Source organism: Bacillus rossius, chromosome 15 (genome assembly GCF_032445375.1).
Source record: "Bacillus rossius redtenbacheri isolate Brsri chromosome 15, Brsri_v3, whole genome shotgun sequence".
In the NCBI taxonomy this organism is placed as follows: Eukaryota; Metazoa; Arthropoda; class Insecta; order Phasmatodea; family Bacillidae; genus Bacillus; species Bacillus rossius.
This window is the reverse complement of record NC_086342.1, coordinates 8,973,659-8,990,018: the sequence shown is the minus strand read 5'-3', so window position 1 is coordinate 8,990,018 and position 16,360 is coordinate 8,973,659. Positions and strand designations below refer to the sequence as shown.

Sequence of the window (16,360 nt, the reverse complement as noted above, 5' to 3'; positions counted from 1 at the left end):
AATTGATGGTCCGTGAGACATTTCTGCATGCCTAGTTTCAACAATCTTCAATGTTCTGTCACAGTATTTATGTAGGGCCATTCGCAGCCTAGCTGTGATTGGCCCTCGTGGACGGTCGTGATTGGAAGATGGCCTAACAGGACCAATTTGTTTAGTAAGAGCAGCAGTCTTGATTATGGCTACTTCTCGGATGGAGGTGAGAGCTCATAAATTGGCCAATCAGTTTTCGCGAAAAAAAAATTATGAATGCACGTTAGACTGCAATAGGGTATGCCCAACCCAGCGTTTTCTTCCTTGCAGTTGGCGACCGTTTGCAAGAGAAACAATTGCTTCATCTTACCAGGCAATTCAGTTCGCGTTTGCTTCCCACACTGAATAGCTGAGATTCTTGGACCAACAGTAGACGTCTACCTGAAAGAAAACTCAAATAATCACGAAACACAGACGATGCTAGAGAAGTTTTAACCTTCAGCTAGTCTCGAAATACTTCCGCAGAACATACACGCCCCTACTCATAATTATGGCAAAAAAAGAATTCCATATATGTGTTACTTTATCTGTAGCCATCTTCTTTGTTGATTTTTTTTTGTTGTGTTTTCTTTTAATTGACGTGGCTTCTTAAGCTGAAAGAAGGCTTCTCGTGAACATTGCCAAAATTAGCGATAAGGTGCTGAAGCGGGCTTTAATGATTATTATCATCATCATCCGGCTGGCGGACGGAAAGTCTCGCATGCAACGCGCTCACGAACACGCTAGTTCTCATGGTCCACGCAGCCGACAGGGAACAAGTGAAAGTCGGGGGGAGCACGTTAAGAATGCGCTCCGCCCGACCGGGTTCACATAACCTCAACATTCACGATCAGCTGTTGACCTTGCCGGCGGCCATGTTGGTTCTCTCGCTTGTACCCCCCTCCCCTCTTTAACACCCCTACCCCACCCCCCTCTTCGACCAGTATAAACTTAGCCCCCCACCACACCCCACCCTCTTCTACACAGCCTTGCCTTCCCCCCTCCCCTTCAACTTACACTTTCTTGGGGGGAACGCGCGCGCAGGCTATATAAGAGCAATTCCGGCATTTTGTCACGGCATATATCACGTCTTTTCTTTACCTACCTCACGGAGAGTGGTGCTCGCAAGTTTGTGTGCTTTTGTGTGTGAGTGTTCGGGGATAAGTTGAGCTGCGGCAACACCATGAAACTGGTGAGTCAGTGGTTTTTCGAAAAACTGTCTTCATTGAACGCCTCAATCAATTCCACGATCCAAGGGACGTCTAAGGGCCGCGCATGGCAAAACCATTTTTTTTAGTACATTGTAAAAATAGGTTAGATGAGTTGAATCGGCGGTGGAGTGGATATGAGTTAAATAAAAAAATGATATTTTATATAAATTATATAAATTTAAAATATAGAAACAATTTTGCCAAATATATAGGGAACATTTTAAATATATTAAATAAATCGAAGTAAAATAAAATGGTTAAAAAAATAAATTTAGAAAATTTACTTCAGATTTATCCCACCACATGTTCACTCCATCTTACTATACATAAAAAAACTTTTTTTTCACATTGCAAGCAAAATATTCTATGTTTCCCAATGCTGACGAACAAAAATATCCAATGGTACGTCTCCATGTCCACAACACCAGTAACTACTTACTTGCTGGTGGTCTCTTGTGGTTGACGTACCAGACTACTGACGATCGTGGATTCTAGTTCCACCTGGGGTTTGGTTATTTTTAGAAAGAGCTTGTTTGCCAACTGCCCCCCCTCCCCCTAAATCAAAAAGTATTTTATTAAAATTTCATAAAAATTATCTGCTTACTTGTTGAGATAGAGCTTTAAGTTGGTTTATCTCACCGCAGTGCATCGTAAACATGCGCGCTATTCTACATGTAGCGTTACAAAAAAAATTGTACCTGGCAACTATTTTTTTTAAATAATGTGACCACCATCATCATAATCATCATCACCTCGCACAGCTTCCAGTCACCGACCGGATATGTTTACAACATAAGCCTCTCCTTCTTCACTCCCCCAATCCTCTAATCTCTTATACACACTTACGTTCCACTCCTTTCACCTGTCTGTCCCTTGGTCTTTTTTTACCTTTTACTTTCATCTCGTGCGTCTTCATGGATATACTTTATTTTACCCCTCTCCAGTCTCTTAACGTACCCGAACCATACTGCCATGCAATGGTTACCCTCTCACTAGTTCTCTGATCTTCTAATTCCTTCCTAGAGCATGCAGCACCTGCTAGCGACTTTGTGATACTGCTGGCTAATATTTGGTATTTCACGCCTCTGCTACACGCGTAGAATATTTGGCATAGTGACAGTATGTTGTATTCACGTATGATCATAATATGCTCTTAAATAGCTGTTTCAGCCATTTTAAGATTTTTTTATTTTATATTTGTTTTTGTAGCCTCAGTAAGCTTTAATCTATTTTGGTAAATGATTTTATTTTCGTTTTGTTCCCGTAACCATGATACAAAATTTGAGAGTTACCGTGTGTATACGAATAATTATGTAGTGTGTGGCATATTTTATTTATGCATAAAATTGGTGTTAACATTACAATATATTACCTGGTATTAGAATGCTGCTCGTCAGGAATTTCAACTCAGTGGCTTGCACTGTTAAAATTCACAGTAAATTTACTGACATGTTTTATAAAACTTAAATAAAGTATTCTCCGTTGCTTCGTGTTCTCACTTTTTATTTCTGTGTTCCATTGAAAACAGGAAAATCATGCTCGTGAAAGGAAAGAGAGTATTTATTTTCTGCAGACGTGGCCAGTTCTTGAATGTTTTGTCGATATTCGAAGATGACTCTCATGAATTCACAATAAAAGTGAAGTTAAAATAGTTACCCGTTAAAGGCTCGGTCAACACACGCCATGTTTATTATTATTATTTTTTCGTTTTCGAGTTATTATTATGTGTAAACAGAAGAAAAAAAATTCTGTACTTTTACAAAAGATTCCTTTGGAAATCAGTTGCCAAGAAATAGTTTGTAATACTACAAGAAAGATATTGTAACTTCGTACAACACATGGCTATGGTTACTTTTGAATATATTAAATAAGTTTTTCTGAGATATTTTTGAATATTTATTACGAAAATTGGTCCATAATTTTATATTTTAATTGATGATTCATTCTATTATAATTTTTTTGAACCATGTAAAGATATTCAAAATTCAATGATTGGTTTTATTATGTTCATAAATGTGAGCAGTAATACTGGAAAGCTATTCAAGGAAAGGTTTACAAGTAACATTAACTAATGGAGGTACTGGTACAACACGAAGCATACATGCCCGGGTAATAATCTGAACACAGATTTACTGCGAATACTATTTTGTAGTGATACAGTTGGTTTCATGTAAATGTACAAATTTAAAAATATCTGTAATCTTACATTAAAATTTATGTTCCATTTACGACAAAAAAAATCAAAGTGAATATTATAGACTTTAACACGATACCTCCCTAGCATTTGTGGTTCTTTCACAATATTTTCAACGGGTGTTCACTAATTGTAATATAACGGATGTAAAAAAGTTGCGTAAGTGTTCGTGGTGGTAATTACTTTCTCGACTTTTACACCCATTATATTACACTCAGTGAATATCTGTTGGAAATATTTGTGATAGAACAGCAAATGCAAGGAAGGAATGGTGTTGCAATGTACAGAAATAGCCCTTGAATAATAGATACTAAAGTCAAGTACACGAAAAAGAAATCAAAATGGCGTTCGAGACCGAACCTTAATGCACTATTATGCAAACTTATGGAGATCCCTAGATGATATGAATCAATTTCAGGCGAAATTTTTTAACGGTGTACATTTTTTCTTTTCGCTTTTTTTCGTCACCTAAGTTTGTGAAACATGCGAGGAAAATAGTACGACCGATAGTACATTTGTTTTGTTTTCTTTTTGGGAACACACGGCCACGCCTTTCGCATCCACAGCAAGTCGTTATTATCTATTAGACCGTAAAAGGTCCTCCTAACAGCTTTATTGCCCGCGGATAACACCTTAGTTTCTCGGCCGGGTTGTATCTTCTCGCTGGACCGGTGCTGCCGGGAGTGAAAATTCTTCTCTAGGGCAACTTTCAGGCACTAGACAGCTCGCTAATGGGCCGTAGCTTTCTCACTGCTTCGTTACGGGCAAGTCGAACCACGCTCCAAAACTCCGTATCGCGCACTACCGTGATCCCTGCTTTTTTAAAAAAAAATATCCATCAATTCGTAGCCGCTACGTGCGCTCGAAGTGAACATACACACTTCAGTAATTCACTTAAACAACAAGACCAACAACGGGTCTTACAGTTGTCTTGACACTCAGCTTTATTTTATTTTTTAATTCCATTTCCCCGCCCCCTTCACTTCATAACCATCGAACTCCCCACTCCTTAGCTTTGCACTTTTCATTTTGTTTCGCTTTGGTCAACCATTTCCTCGACCTACTCTGCCGGCTGTGAAGAAGTTTCAGTTCAGAAAAAGAAATACACTTCAATGACAAAACCACGAGGAGAGAACTACATTTCTGTAATGTATATTTTCCTTGTATGCTTTACGTAAACAGACACCACTGAGATATTTAGTGAAGTTTTTATTAATCACGCGTTTTCTTCTGTACCTCTTCACATCGTTTGGCTGTCTCTGTCTTTTTTTTACTGTAAAAAAACAAGAAAAAGTCGCACATATGTTGTGTCTTAAAAAAAATCCATCCAGCACTCCGAATAATTATTTAATTTCAAAATTGGAAGAAAAAAGATTGAAAATAAGTTTGAGATAGCTCAGACAAAAAAAACCTTTCATAGTGTGACATGACTGTCCGAATACATTTGATGGAGAAAATTGGAAGCCATTTTCCGAAAAATAAGTACCTACTTACTTCCTATTCCGATTCTGTTGCACAAAGGCACTGGAGACGAATGTTTGACGGCGGTGTTGACGGAGTCCTTGACTGCCGCTACAGTGTCGCGTCCAATCCGGGACTCCCTCTCCCGGCTGACATCTGCCTGTGACGTGGGCGATCGGGGGTAGGCGCCAGCAGTGCTGACAAAGTCCAAGGGCTAAGGACACAGTCAACTGTCTAGTTAGCCAAGTGAGGCGGGAGGGCTAAGGTTATGACTATTTTGGGTTGCCCTGGTCTGGTCATGGCTGAGGCTCTAACACACTTCCTGATCAAAAAAAAAGGGGGGGGGGGGAGAGTAATCCTGAGGCGTGTGCCCCGCCAAGCGTGAACTTTTGTTTGAAAATAAAAGTATCGCAGTCGAAGTCCAAGAACAAGTCATTGTAAGTTGTTAGAGGTACACCCTGCAGGGCCTAACGTTGCGCGAATTATTCTCATAACATTCTCCGCTAATGTTTGTTTTACTCTGCTCGTTTGCGCGGGTGTAGACAGCGCGTTTGATTTGTCGATTTTTTTTTGTGAGATCACAGCTGGTCTAAATCCAATATTTAAGTTGAGGCCCACCTTGTGGGGTGGTTTAAAGCCTCAATCCCTTGACGTATTTGTCTCGATATTACTTTCTCTGGAATGTATAAAAATTGATGTGTAAGCCAACTCCCAATCTACCCTATAGGTAGAGACCGTAAAAATTCGCGGATTCCTTTCGAGACAGGCTGGAATCCAAACTCGTTTAACTTAATGCTGCAACAGTGATTGGACCGCAATTTACCTGAAGGACTCTGAGCCAATGGCAAACACTCAACAAAAGAAGTATCGAATCACAAGAATCGCAGTAAACAGGTGTCCCGAGTCGGTAGCCAATGACCAGGTGATAGTTGCCCGAGTACATAGAGAATTGTGGAGTCTATCCTAGTGGTAATTGAAACTGCGAATTTTTCCAGTCCCTACCTATAGGGCGCACATTTGGGAGGACAGGTGGAGGGTACCGACCACAGGTTGGGAACACAGATGTCTGTTCAGGGCCGCCCCACCTCCTACCTGGAGGACAGACAGCCTACAGTCCAGCGGCCTTCAAGAAGGTTGCGAGCGCCGTCAGGGTCTCCGGATGTGCGGATTTTTATTTTTTAAATTTTTTATGTCTCAGAGCAAAAAAAAAAGGAAGCTTGTCCTTCGGCGGTTCTGCTCATTTACACGCGACGCCCAAGTGGTGAGGAGGTAGAAAGCCTGTTATGGTCGCGCCCACACAGGAAAAGAAAAAAAAATATGTTCCTCTACTGTTACAATGACATTCCTTCGGAAACCACAGTTGCAGAGAGAAGTAGTTTCTGTAACACCACAAGAGAGATGACTGTAACTTTGTACGACACGCGGCTATGGTTATTTCTGCACGCGCGCGTGAAAGACTTGAGTATTTTCATCGTGAAAATCGGCGCACGATTTAGCATTTTAATCGATGTTTTCATTCAAGCTGAATTTTGTTTATTTTTTAACTTTTGAAAAGATAATCGAATATTAAACAACTTGAATTCGTTTTGTTCTATCATGCTTATTAATGCGTGCAGTTGATACTGTAAAAACTTTTCAGAAAATGGTTTACAAATAACTTTAAATATGTATTGGAGGTACTGGGACAACACAAAGCATAAATTCCCCGGGTAATACTTCGAATCCAGTATTACTGCGGAACACTATTTTGTATTGATGCAATTGTTTTTATGTGAATATTCAAATTTACAACTACCTGTAATTTTACATGAACATTTTTGGTCCATTAAAAAAAAAATAACTTTGAACATACCTCCGACATCACTCGTATACTTTTTAAGAGTATGTTTGGTTAAACTATCGTGTACATATCTATAAATTTGTGAAATAGCCTCATGATTTTAAATAATGTTATCACACACCTGGATGATCATTTAAATATTTTTTTTATAAATTGAATTAGATTTCATTAATTTATATTTATATTCAAGCGTATGGCATGCAGCTTTGAATAAAACATTTGTATGTTGTTTTTGAAGTTAAACCATTTAATTGTAGAATAGCATTCGTAAGTCGTTGAAATTATAGTTTTGTTCAAAAAGCCCAGAATTTTTATCTTTTCAGGATTTGAGGAAAACCATTTTTTTATTAAACAAGTATTATTTTATATCACAAAAACGAAGATTTTTGATAAAGGCTACATAGAAACAGTTAATTAAAAAAATTTTATAACGCGATTCTCTCATTTCATGTTAGGAACGAAATATAAATTAGTCTTTAGGGTTCTCAAAACGATTTGTTAACACCCACGCTTTTTAAGTGTTGAAAAACTACCAAATATAATTATATTATTAATTCGATACAAATCATTAAATTTTTTTTCAAAATTTCAGACGAAAATAATTGAGGAAACTACACCCCGCAATGGAGGTTTTTGGTTGGCAATGGAGCATTAGGTTTTTATTTTTCTGGGTGAGCTTCCCTAATTTTTTTAAATATAACTTTATCTAGGGTTTTTTTTTTAGAAATATTAGCTACAAGTTTATTCTTCGATGAGCTCAGCAAGTAACGTGGTAATCCGTAAAACCTTTAGCGTCCATTGAGTCAAATGCGATTAAACTGCGACTGCCTAAAAGTTCTGCAGTTGCTCGCAGGGCGAACGAGTAGGTCGCGGACCAGTCCAATGTTTTTGAGGCTTGTTTCTGCCCAAAGCCGGAATTACAACAGTCCGTCGCGTCCGTCCATTGTCCGTCCGTTTGCCGCCGACCGATCTACAACACCCCGTTCGTACGTCATAATATTTTCCCTTGCACATTCTGCCAACTGTTGAAAAAAACTTAATTTTTGCACAGAATTTCTCTTGTATAATTAAATTAGTGTGTCAGTCTTATAAGCCATGCACTATCGTAATGTGTTTTTTTTTTCACTCTGGTGTTTAGTTAATTTTTTTTCAGAGTTACCATGCGTAGTTAACTACACTTTTCTGAATCGGACTTTTTTTTTTGTTTGTTTCAAAACCCTACCGTTAAATGTTTTTTTAAAATTAATTATGTAAGCATAAAAATAATTAAACTAACTTCAAATATTTCGATATAATTTGGTAGGTCCGTCGAAAGTATGAAGTTAACAAAGATTTTGACGGGCGGGCGGACGGAGGTGACGGGCTATTGCAATTCCTGCTTAAACAACAACAACAACAACAACAACAACAACAACAACAACAACAACAACAACAACAACGACGACGAAGAAGAAACTGACTACAGGCAGGTGGACTCGTGCAACCGCAGACACGCCTTCAAATAAGCGCTACCATTTTTTTTTGAAGCGTGTAGTTTTCTTTTCTGCCACCCTGTTTTCTTTTTTTTTTTACTCTCAACGAGGTTTTTTTGCTTTCTTTTCCCCCTGGTACGTGAGTGTACTTGGAAACCACCTCGCGTCGTAAACGCAAACTAATAGAATTACATTAATCGATTTTTCGTCTCCTCCGCGCGCGGGCCAACACCGGCTAACGACCTCCCGACGCGGTCGGAACAAGCTGACCGGGGTCTTCAGGCTTCACGCAGCTGGAACAAGGCTCGCGCCAGGTTTGCGAACTGCGCAGTCGACGAAACGACTCAACACGCATACAACACAAGGAGAAAAATAAACTGTCGTTGATAAAACACGAATCTCGCAAGCCGTCACCAACTCTACAACTTGGAAATGTACAACAACGAAGAAAACAAACTCTACAACTAATGTTGTAAAATACAAGAAACCAAATTTTACTATTTAGAATGGTAAAGATTAAGAAAACAAACACTACAACATAGAGTTGTAAAAACAAAGAAAGCCATCCTACAACTTGGAATTGTAGAGAATAAGAAACAAACTTTATAAATTGAAATTGTAAAAAAAGAAAGCAAACTCTACAATTTAAGGCTGTAAAAACGAAGAAATAAACTCTACAACCTGGAACTGTAAAAACGAAGAAAACAAACTCTACAACATGGAGTTGTAAACGATGAAAGCATCTGTATATCATTAAATTGTAAAAACGAAGAAAACAAATTTCTTCCCCGGGCTTCTTTTAATAATTCATGTGTAACACGAATACCTGTAAGAACCACAAAACATTTTAAATTGTCAAAATTTGTTTAAAGTCTTATTTTATTTTTCTGCACGAAAGTTTATCAAGTTAAAACGTAATGAATAAAATAAAAAAAAATTAAACATTATATGAACATGCAGTCTATCTTACAAAAGTTTTCGAAACGTTCCACTTTAAATATTGAAGATGGAAACGTAATTTGAAACGAACGCGACAATTTTATATTTTGCAGATGCTTATATTGCGTTTTTTTTTTGCGTCTTGCGCAGTTTCTTAATTGGATGTTTGCAAACGTCGTCGTTGATTTCTCTTGCGTGAAGCGTTCCTCGCGTTCTTGCGTATCTTGCGTAGTTCACAGCCATGTTTATTTTTCTTTCGTTTTTTTTTCCAGGTCATTATTTTAATTTAAGTGGTTAATTATAAAATATTTCAACTCGATACGTCCCTTGAATTTGTTGTCCCGCCACAAATATTTTCAACAGATATTCACTATATCATGGGTGTAAAAAAATAAAGCGTGCAAGTGAAGTGATGGTAATTACAAAGACTTGCGCGTTTTTTTTTTTTTTTACATCCGTGAAATTTCAACTGGGAGAGAGAGAATATCTGTTGTGAAACTATTTTATGGAAGGGGGGAAAAAAACAATGAAAGGGAGGCAACGAGTTTAACAATTTTAGAAATAGCCTTTGAATAGAAGTATTATTGTATTATTGGGTTAGCGGGGGGGGGGGGGGGGGGGAATAGAAAAACAAACGTGGCGCGTGATACGGAGTCTCTGGTGCGGGCAAAGGAACCGGAAGTGAGCCGCCGCGAGCGCGGGGAATGTCGCGCGCCGAGGGGCTCCTACTCGCGGAGGAGGGGGGGGGGGGGGCAAAGGAGCGGAGACGCAAAAACAAGAGAGCGATGTTTTCACCCGGGGCGGCGCGGTGCGGCCTGGGATCCAGCGGAGCGTTTACCGTCGCCCGGCGAGTCGTGACAATCTCGGAGACTCGGTTACACTGGGCGAGATTGCGTGAGCGACTAAAAAAAAAAAAATTGGTTGTCTGTAAAGTCGATTTACGGACGATAGTTTAACGTGACAACGTCATAACAAAACATTGATGAAATGATTGCATACTTTTATGAATATAATTGAATCATTTTTATGTTAATAATAAAAGAATAAATACTTGACATGATACTAGTAATCAGATTTTTAAAATGCAAGAATAATTAACCTTTATTGCCGAAATTGTTGTTGTAATCACATTAACTTTTCACTTAACTTCATAAACAGTCGAGTGGAAGAGAGATGGATGCGGCGCAAGCGTACAATTAGCGTAACGGGACACAGCGTAACGGAACAATGTGCGTAACGGGACACAGTGACACTTTTTCGTGCGTGCAGCCGGCGTTCATCGATTAATTAGACTTTGTCACGTCAAAAGGGTGAGGGCCCCCGCGAATATAACCAGGGGTGTGTTTGTGTTTGTGTTGATGAGGCGTGGATGGTAGGCAGTGGCGGATCCAGGGGGGGGGGGGCACCAGGGGCAAGTGCCCCCCCCCCCCCCCGAAATCCAGTTGTCTGCTACATTAATATTGCCGACAAAAATGATTGTTTCTGAAACCAATAAAATATTTTTATATAATTAATGAATTTCTTGTAGAATCATAAAAATCTGGTGGGTGGATGTTATGTGTAGTGTGAGTAGATTAAATACAAATTTAGTAATTTTAAGGCTTTTTTTCTCTGGCTGTTGTGAAATCCTAGAGTGCCCCCTCCGAGGTGAAACTCTGGATCCGCCACTGATGGTAGGTGCGACGCTCGCCTTCGCTTCTCGTCGTGCGCGGGGCAACTGTAAGTTCTGAGTGGTCACCGTGACATCAGATGGCATGTAAATGAAGATGACTTACTCATCCGCCCTCGACGTATCATTCAGTGCTCTCCGTGGACAGACTTACACTCGGATATCTTGAGCAGTTTTAAAATCTCGTGGTTTTTTTTTTTTTTTTTCCTGGAGCTCTGCGCAACAATAATATCCCTTCGGGTAGCAACAGACCAAAAGTCATTTGACCGAAATTTCGGAGAAACGACTTTCGGTCTAGTGCCTTCCAGTCTAGTACCTTTAGGTCTAGTGACTTTTCAATTAAGTATCTGTTCGGTCTAGTCCCTTCGGTCTGGTGCCATTCGGTCTAGTGCCTTTTGGTGCAGAGCTTTTTGGTCTAGGGCTTTTCGGTCTAGTGCTTTTCGTTCTAGTGCCTGTTCTGTATAGTGCTTTTTGGTCTAATGCCTTTTGGTCTAGAGCTTTTCGGTCTAGTGCTTTTTGCTATAGTGCCTGTTCGGACTAGTGCCTTTTGGGCTAGTGCATTTTGGTCTAGAGCTTTTTTTGTCTAGGGTTTTTCGGTCTAGAGCCTGTTCTGTATAGTGATTTTTGGTCTAGTGCCTTTTGGTCTAGAGATTTTCGGTCTAGTGCCTGTTCGGTCTAGTGCCTTTTGGTCTAGAGCTTTTCGGCCTAGTGCTTTTCGGTCTAGTGTTTTTCGTGCTTTTCGTTCTAGTGCCTGTTTGGTCTAGTGCCTTCAAATCTAGTGCGCGTGGAGGTCGCCCAGTCGGGGAACCAAACATAACTTAGAAACACACAATTTAGAACAGTCATAACTTAGAAACCTCGAAAAAAATCCACGTAACTTAGAAATGTCATAAGTTAGAACGATCATAAATTAGAAACACACAACGTAGAAACACGCAACTTAGAAACGTCATAACTTAGAAAGTCATAACTTAGAAAGTCATAACTTAGAACCATCACAACTTAGAATTGTCATAACTTAGAAACGCGTAATGCAGAGCCATACAACTTAGAAACACACAACTTAGAACAGGCATGACTTAGAAGATTCTATCTCGTGTGTTTCAAAGTTGTGACAGCACCCCGGGAAGGAGGACAGGTACGTCTCTGCGCGCGCGACAGGGCTAGCTCGGCAACTCCCGGAGCGCGTGGGCGCGGAGGTCGCCCCGTCGACGGGACCGTGGAGAGGCAGAGCGGGGGGGGGGGGGGGGGGGGGAGGAGGGACAGCGACCTTGCGGGGTCTCGTCCGAGACCCGGAGGAGAAACACCTCGTCACGACTCGCGGTCCCAGAGTCCCGCACGCACGGGGGAAAAAAGAAATATTTTGCTGTAAAAAAAAAGAAGACAAGGAGTGAAGAGTTTTGCCTGGTCATGGCAAGCCGTGACGTACCAACAGACGAAGACACTTTCTACCTCACCGTCGCCATACACCGTAATTTATTTATTTTTTTTTTCCCAATTAGAACAGATTTATTCATGTAAACTCACAGATATTTGTAAATTTGTACAATTAAACGAAAGAAAAAAAAATACCAAATAGTGTTCGCAGTAACACTGGGTTCGGATTATTACCACGTAATTTATGCTTTGTGTTGTCCCAGTAACTCTAATAGTTAAAAAGTTATTTGTAAACCGTTCCCTGAATAGATTTCCGGTATTTGATTATTGAAAATACGATTATGTTAAAATCACGTTTGATTGAAATATTAATTAATATATAAAATGAAGCGCCAATTTTCGTAAGAAGTGCTCAGTTTTATCTCAATAAACATATTTCACAGCGCCGCGTTGTACTAAGTTACATTAACTTTCTTGTAGTGTTACAAACTATTTCTTGGCGACTGGTTTCTTCCAGAGGGATCTCGCGTAAAAGTACAGAAGTTAATTTTTTCTGTGAATCGCATCGCCCAAAAATATAATTGCGGGAATGATACTCGATGTTGGTTTGCAAGCACGGACTATAATTTCTGTCGTTTAAACACAGTCGCTTCCATAAGACACGGTCTTTTTTCTGAACCGTTACCACGACGCAAACCGTAAGCATAGCGTAGGTCATCAGCTACACAAGTAATAGCGACTTGACGCAGTATTCATTGAGTAAATAAAGCAAGCGTGGCTACATCCTGATAAAAGAACCTGAAATATTTGTTAGCAGCGCAGCAGCGGCAAATTACTTTGCGAGGCTATGATCTTTTTTTTTTTTTTTTTTTTTTTTTTGCTTTTATGTAGTCCCTTCCCCCGGCAAATTTGAAAATTAATTATATGAAGCAAAACTCGAAGCCTAACTGGAACTTAAATTTCTATGATGTTTTTATTTTAAAAAAGTTTTTCTAATACGAAATCATGAACTGAAATTTGTACTGACCACCACTTTAATTTACATGCTAATAATGTTTCAATTTTCCTTTTCCCATTTATGTCCTCTTTTTTTTTAACGAATTTATACCTACTAGTCGTAATAAAGAAATTAATTTAATTTTGCATGCATATAATTAATAGAACTAAAATAATAAAATGACTGTTTTCAAAGAAATATAATGTAGTAAAAGGCATAGAGTTGTGTCCGATATTTGGATATTCAATATTCGATACTTCTTTTGTTGAGTGTTTCTAATTGGCCAAGAGTCCCGTAGATTGACAGTGAACCAATAGCAGAAGCATCACAAAGGTATAATTATTTGAATATCTAGCATATCATGAAGTTAACACGAAAATATTTTCTGGTCTCTAGTGATACATTTTAGAAAATATCAAAAATATATAATAGTTATGATTTTTCTTATTTAAATATAAGGATTTTCTACTGGTTTTGCTCCCGTGAGTGTTAAAAGTGTTGTTAACGTTACTATTGATCAACAAGGTTATTTGGTTAATTGGATAAAATGTGTTCCCCTAGGTACCAACTTGTAATGTATAAGTGTGTGTGTGTGTCTAAAAGCAATACCGCGAATTTCTACGTTTCCCGTCCATGATCGAATGAAAACGTCGTTCAAATGTATAATCGTATCCTATCTTCAAATAATTACTCGAAGTTTCCAGTTCTTCCATCCGTGAGTCTAATGACCTAACTGGCGACGAGACGTAAAACGATATATGTATATATATATATAAACAAACACATGGGTGCGTAGCCGTCACATGCGCCGGAAGCGAAAATTAACAAATGAGAAATGCATGAAGAACGTGTGCAAGTATGCCATAGATCGTTCTTCCCCCTCTCAGCCATCGAGTACCCTACTCCTAAAAGTTGCACTTTGTCGCTTTCTTCCCCCCCCCCCTTCCCCTTCCCTGCCCCCCTTATCCTACAACGGGCGTTTGGCCGTTTTATGTTAACGCTCTGATGACTTGCTCGCCTGCAAAGAAGTTTCACTTCAAGAAACCGCAGAGCGTCTAGAGACATCGCCCAGGAGTCTCGCAGTTCGTTCCCTTCCGAGACCCTCCCGAACACGTGACGTCACTCGGCGAGCTGCTCGTTACGTCACGGCCTTCCCGGCCGAGGAAACTTAAGGGGCCTCCCTAGTAGCATCAGAAGTTAGCGGAACACTATGTTTTTTAAATAATGATGGGACTTTATTAATCGACACTACGAATCTGAAATTTTTTTTCTGAAAGCACACGCTAACGCATCGATTTTTGGTGACAGCATGTTTTGTAATGTATGTAAATCTCTTAATTATGTAGAACGTTCATTAAAAAATAAAAATATATGTTTTAATTAGAATTGACGATTGTTTGCATTTCATGGATATTGACTGTAGCGAAAGGGGAAAAACAGTCACCTTTCTTGCCACGATCTTGTTCGCAGATAACGCAGGTATAAGTAGCAAATGGCTCCACACAATGACAACCCTCCCATTATTCCGCCCCCCTCGCTGAAACGCCCTCTCCCCCCTCCACCGCAGCGCAGGCGACAATCTCAGGTATATCGCCCCGCCCAACCACTGGCTGTAGCACGTGGCCAGTGGCCCACCGCGCTAAACATTTTTACTAGGGAGGCCCGTTAAGGGGGGTGCCTCACATTTCAGGCCAAGATTTTATATTTACCGTAATTACAGATAAACTTGTAGACGTTTTCAATTGGCGAACCTTCACGAAATGAAAATATATACATACAGCTCATCCTTTTTTGCATAATTAACTGCCAAAGTTACATTTTTAACGTTTTTTTTTGGGTTGTACGAATTTGGAGAATTTAATTTATTGCAGAACTGAAACTTTTTTTTAGGTTTAACTGCAACACCGCTGGCTACTTCAAGAAATGGTTTGAATTTCTTTAAGAAAATATTAATTAATTTTACCTGGCATTTCAAAATTCTCAAATCTGTTACGATTTTGACAGCCAAGAAACATGAAATGAGTTTTGTGATAGAAATGTAAACCATATCATGAAGTAGCCAGTGGCATTGCAGTTAAACCTAAAAAGTTTCAGTTCTGCAATAAATTAAATTCTCCTTATTTGTACAACCCGAAAACGTTAAAAATGTAACTTTGGCAGCTAATTATATAAAAAAGTATGCGCTGTATATATTTTTTTTTCATTTCGTGACAGTTAAACAATTGAAAAAGTCTAAAAGTTGATCAGTAATTCATATAAATATAAAATCATGACCTGAAATTAGAGGCACCCCCATAACGACGTCGGCGAACATCTCGGAAGGGGGGGTGGAAGCCAGGTGAAGTAATTGGTCAAGGAGGGGGGAGGAAGGATCATCGCCAAAAGAGAGAATGGCGCTGGCGGAAGAAAGAGACGTTGGCATCCCACCCTGCCACCCCCCTCCCCCCCCCCCAAGTCAAAACTCCTCCAAGAGTAAATAAACACGACCGATAGCATGGAGCGAGGCTGCCAACATCTAAGGTGAAGACAGCCAAAGACAAAGAGAAAAAAAAAAGGGGGGGGGGGGGGAACCTATTGTCAAAAAAGAAAAGTTATCGCACAAGTAACCAAAATTAGTCTTCATGAGGAATTTGTTTCAATACACCGAGAAAATAAAATAAATATAACAACGTAAATTTTATACTTGAGCTTAAAATTATAGACAGTAAAGAAATGAATTAGTCTACATTTTTGAGCTATCTCTTCTTTCGAGATGAATGCTGTGATTAAACCTGCATAATTTTTTCTGAGAATTTAAAACAGTAAAAATATTGGCATAAATGTTTTGAAACGTATTCCAAAAGATACGACTGCTTTTGACTAAGACGTTAGGTCTCTCTCTACCAACTCATAAAAGGATTAATCTAAATTTTCTACTAAGAAATCCTATAATCTATGCAATGGTACACCAGCTGTAAAAAATGTAATAATACTTCTAACTTTAGAGCGGTAATGAAAACAACTTTAGTCAACATCATTACATTTTGAAAAGAAAAAAAAAACTTGAAATATGAATTATAAGGATTTCTGCTTAAAAAAAAAACTCATATCTAATGTTTAGGGACGGAAAAATAAGCGATTTCAACGACCTTTAAGATAGACTCCACGATCCTCTATGCAATCGGGAAAATTACACCTGCACAAATTGGCTA

General features: G+C 39.2%; 1 protein-coding gene across 2 annotated transcripts in view; it reads left to right on the top strand.

Annotated features, from left to right (window-relative positions):
* LOC134539535 (uncharacterized) overlaps window positions 1–16,360 on the top strand; it is a 96,375-nt gene that overhangs the window by 48,267 nt on the left and 31,748 nt on the right. Inside the window, exon 1 of one of the 2 annotated variants that reach the window (XM_063381638.1) lies at window positions 1,084–1,201. The exons of the other annotated variant lie outside the window; for it this stretch is intronic. Within the exon in view, the coding sequence (XP_063237708.1) occupies window positions 1,193–1,201 (9 nt within the window). The 5' untranslated portion in view covers window positions 1,084–1,192. Of the gene's footprint in view, window positions 1–1,083; window positions 1,202–16,360 lie in introns of those variants that run through there. 2 annotated transcript variants of the gene reach the window in all.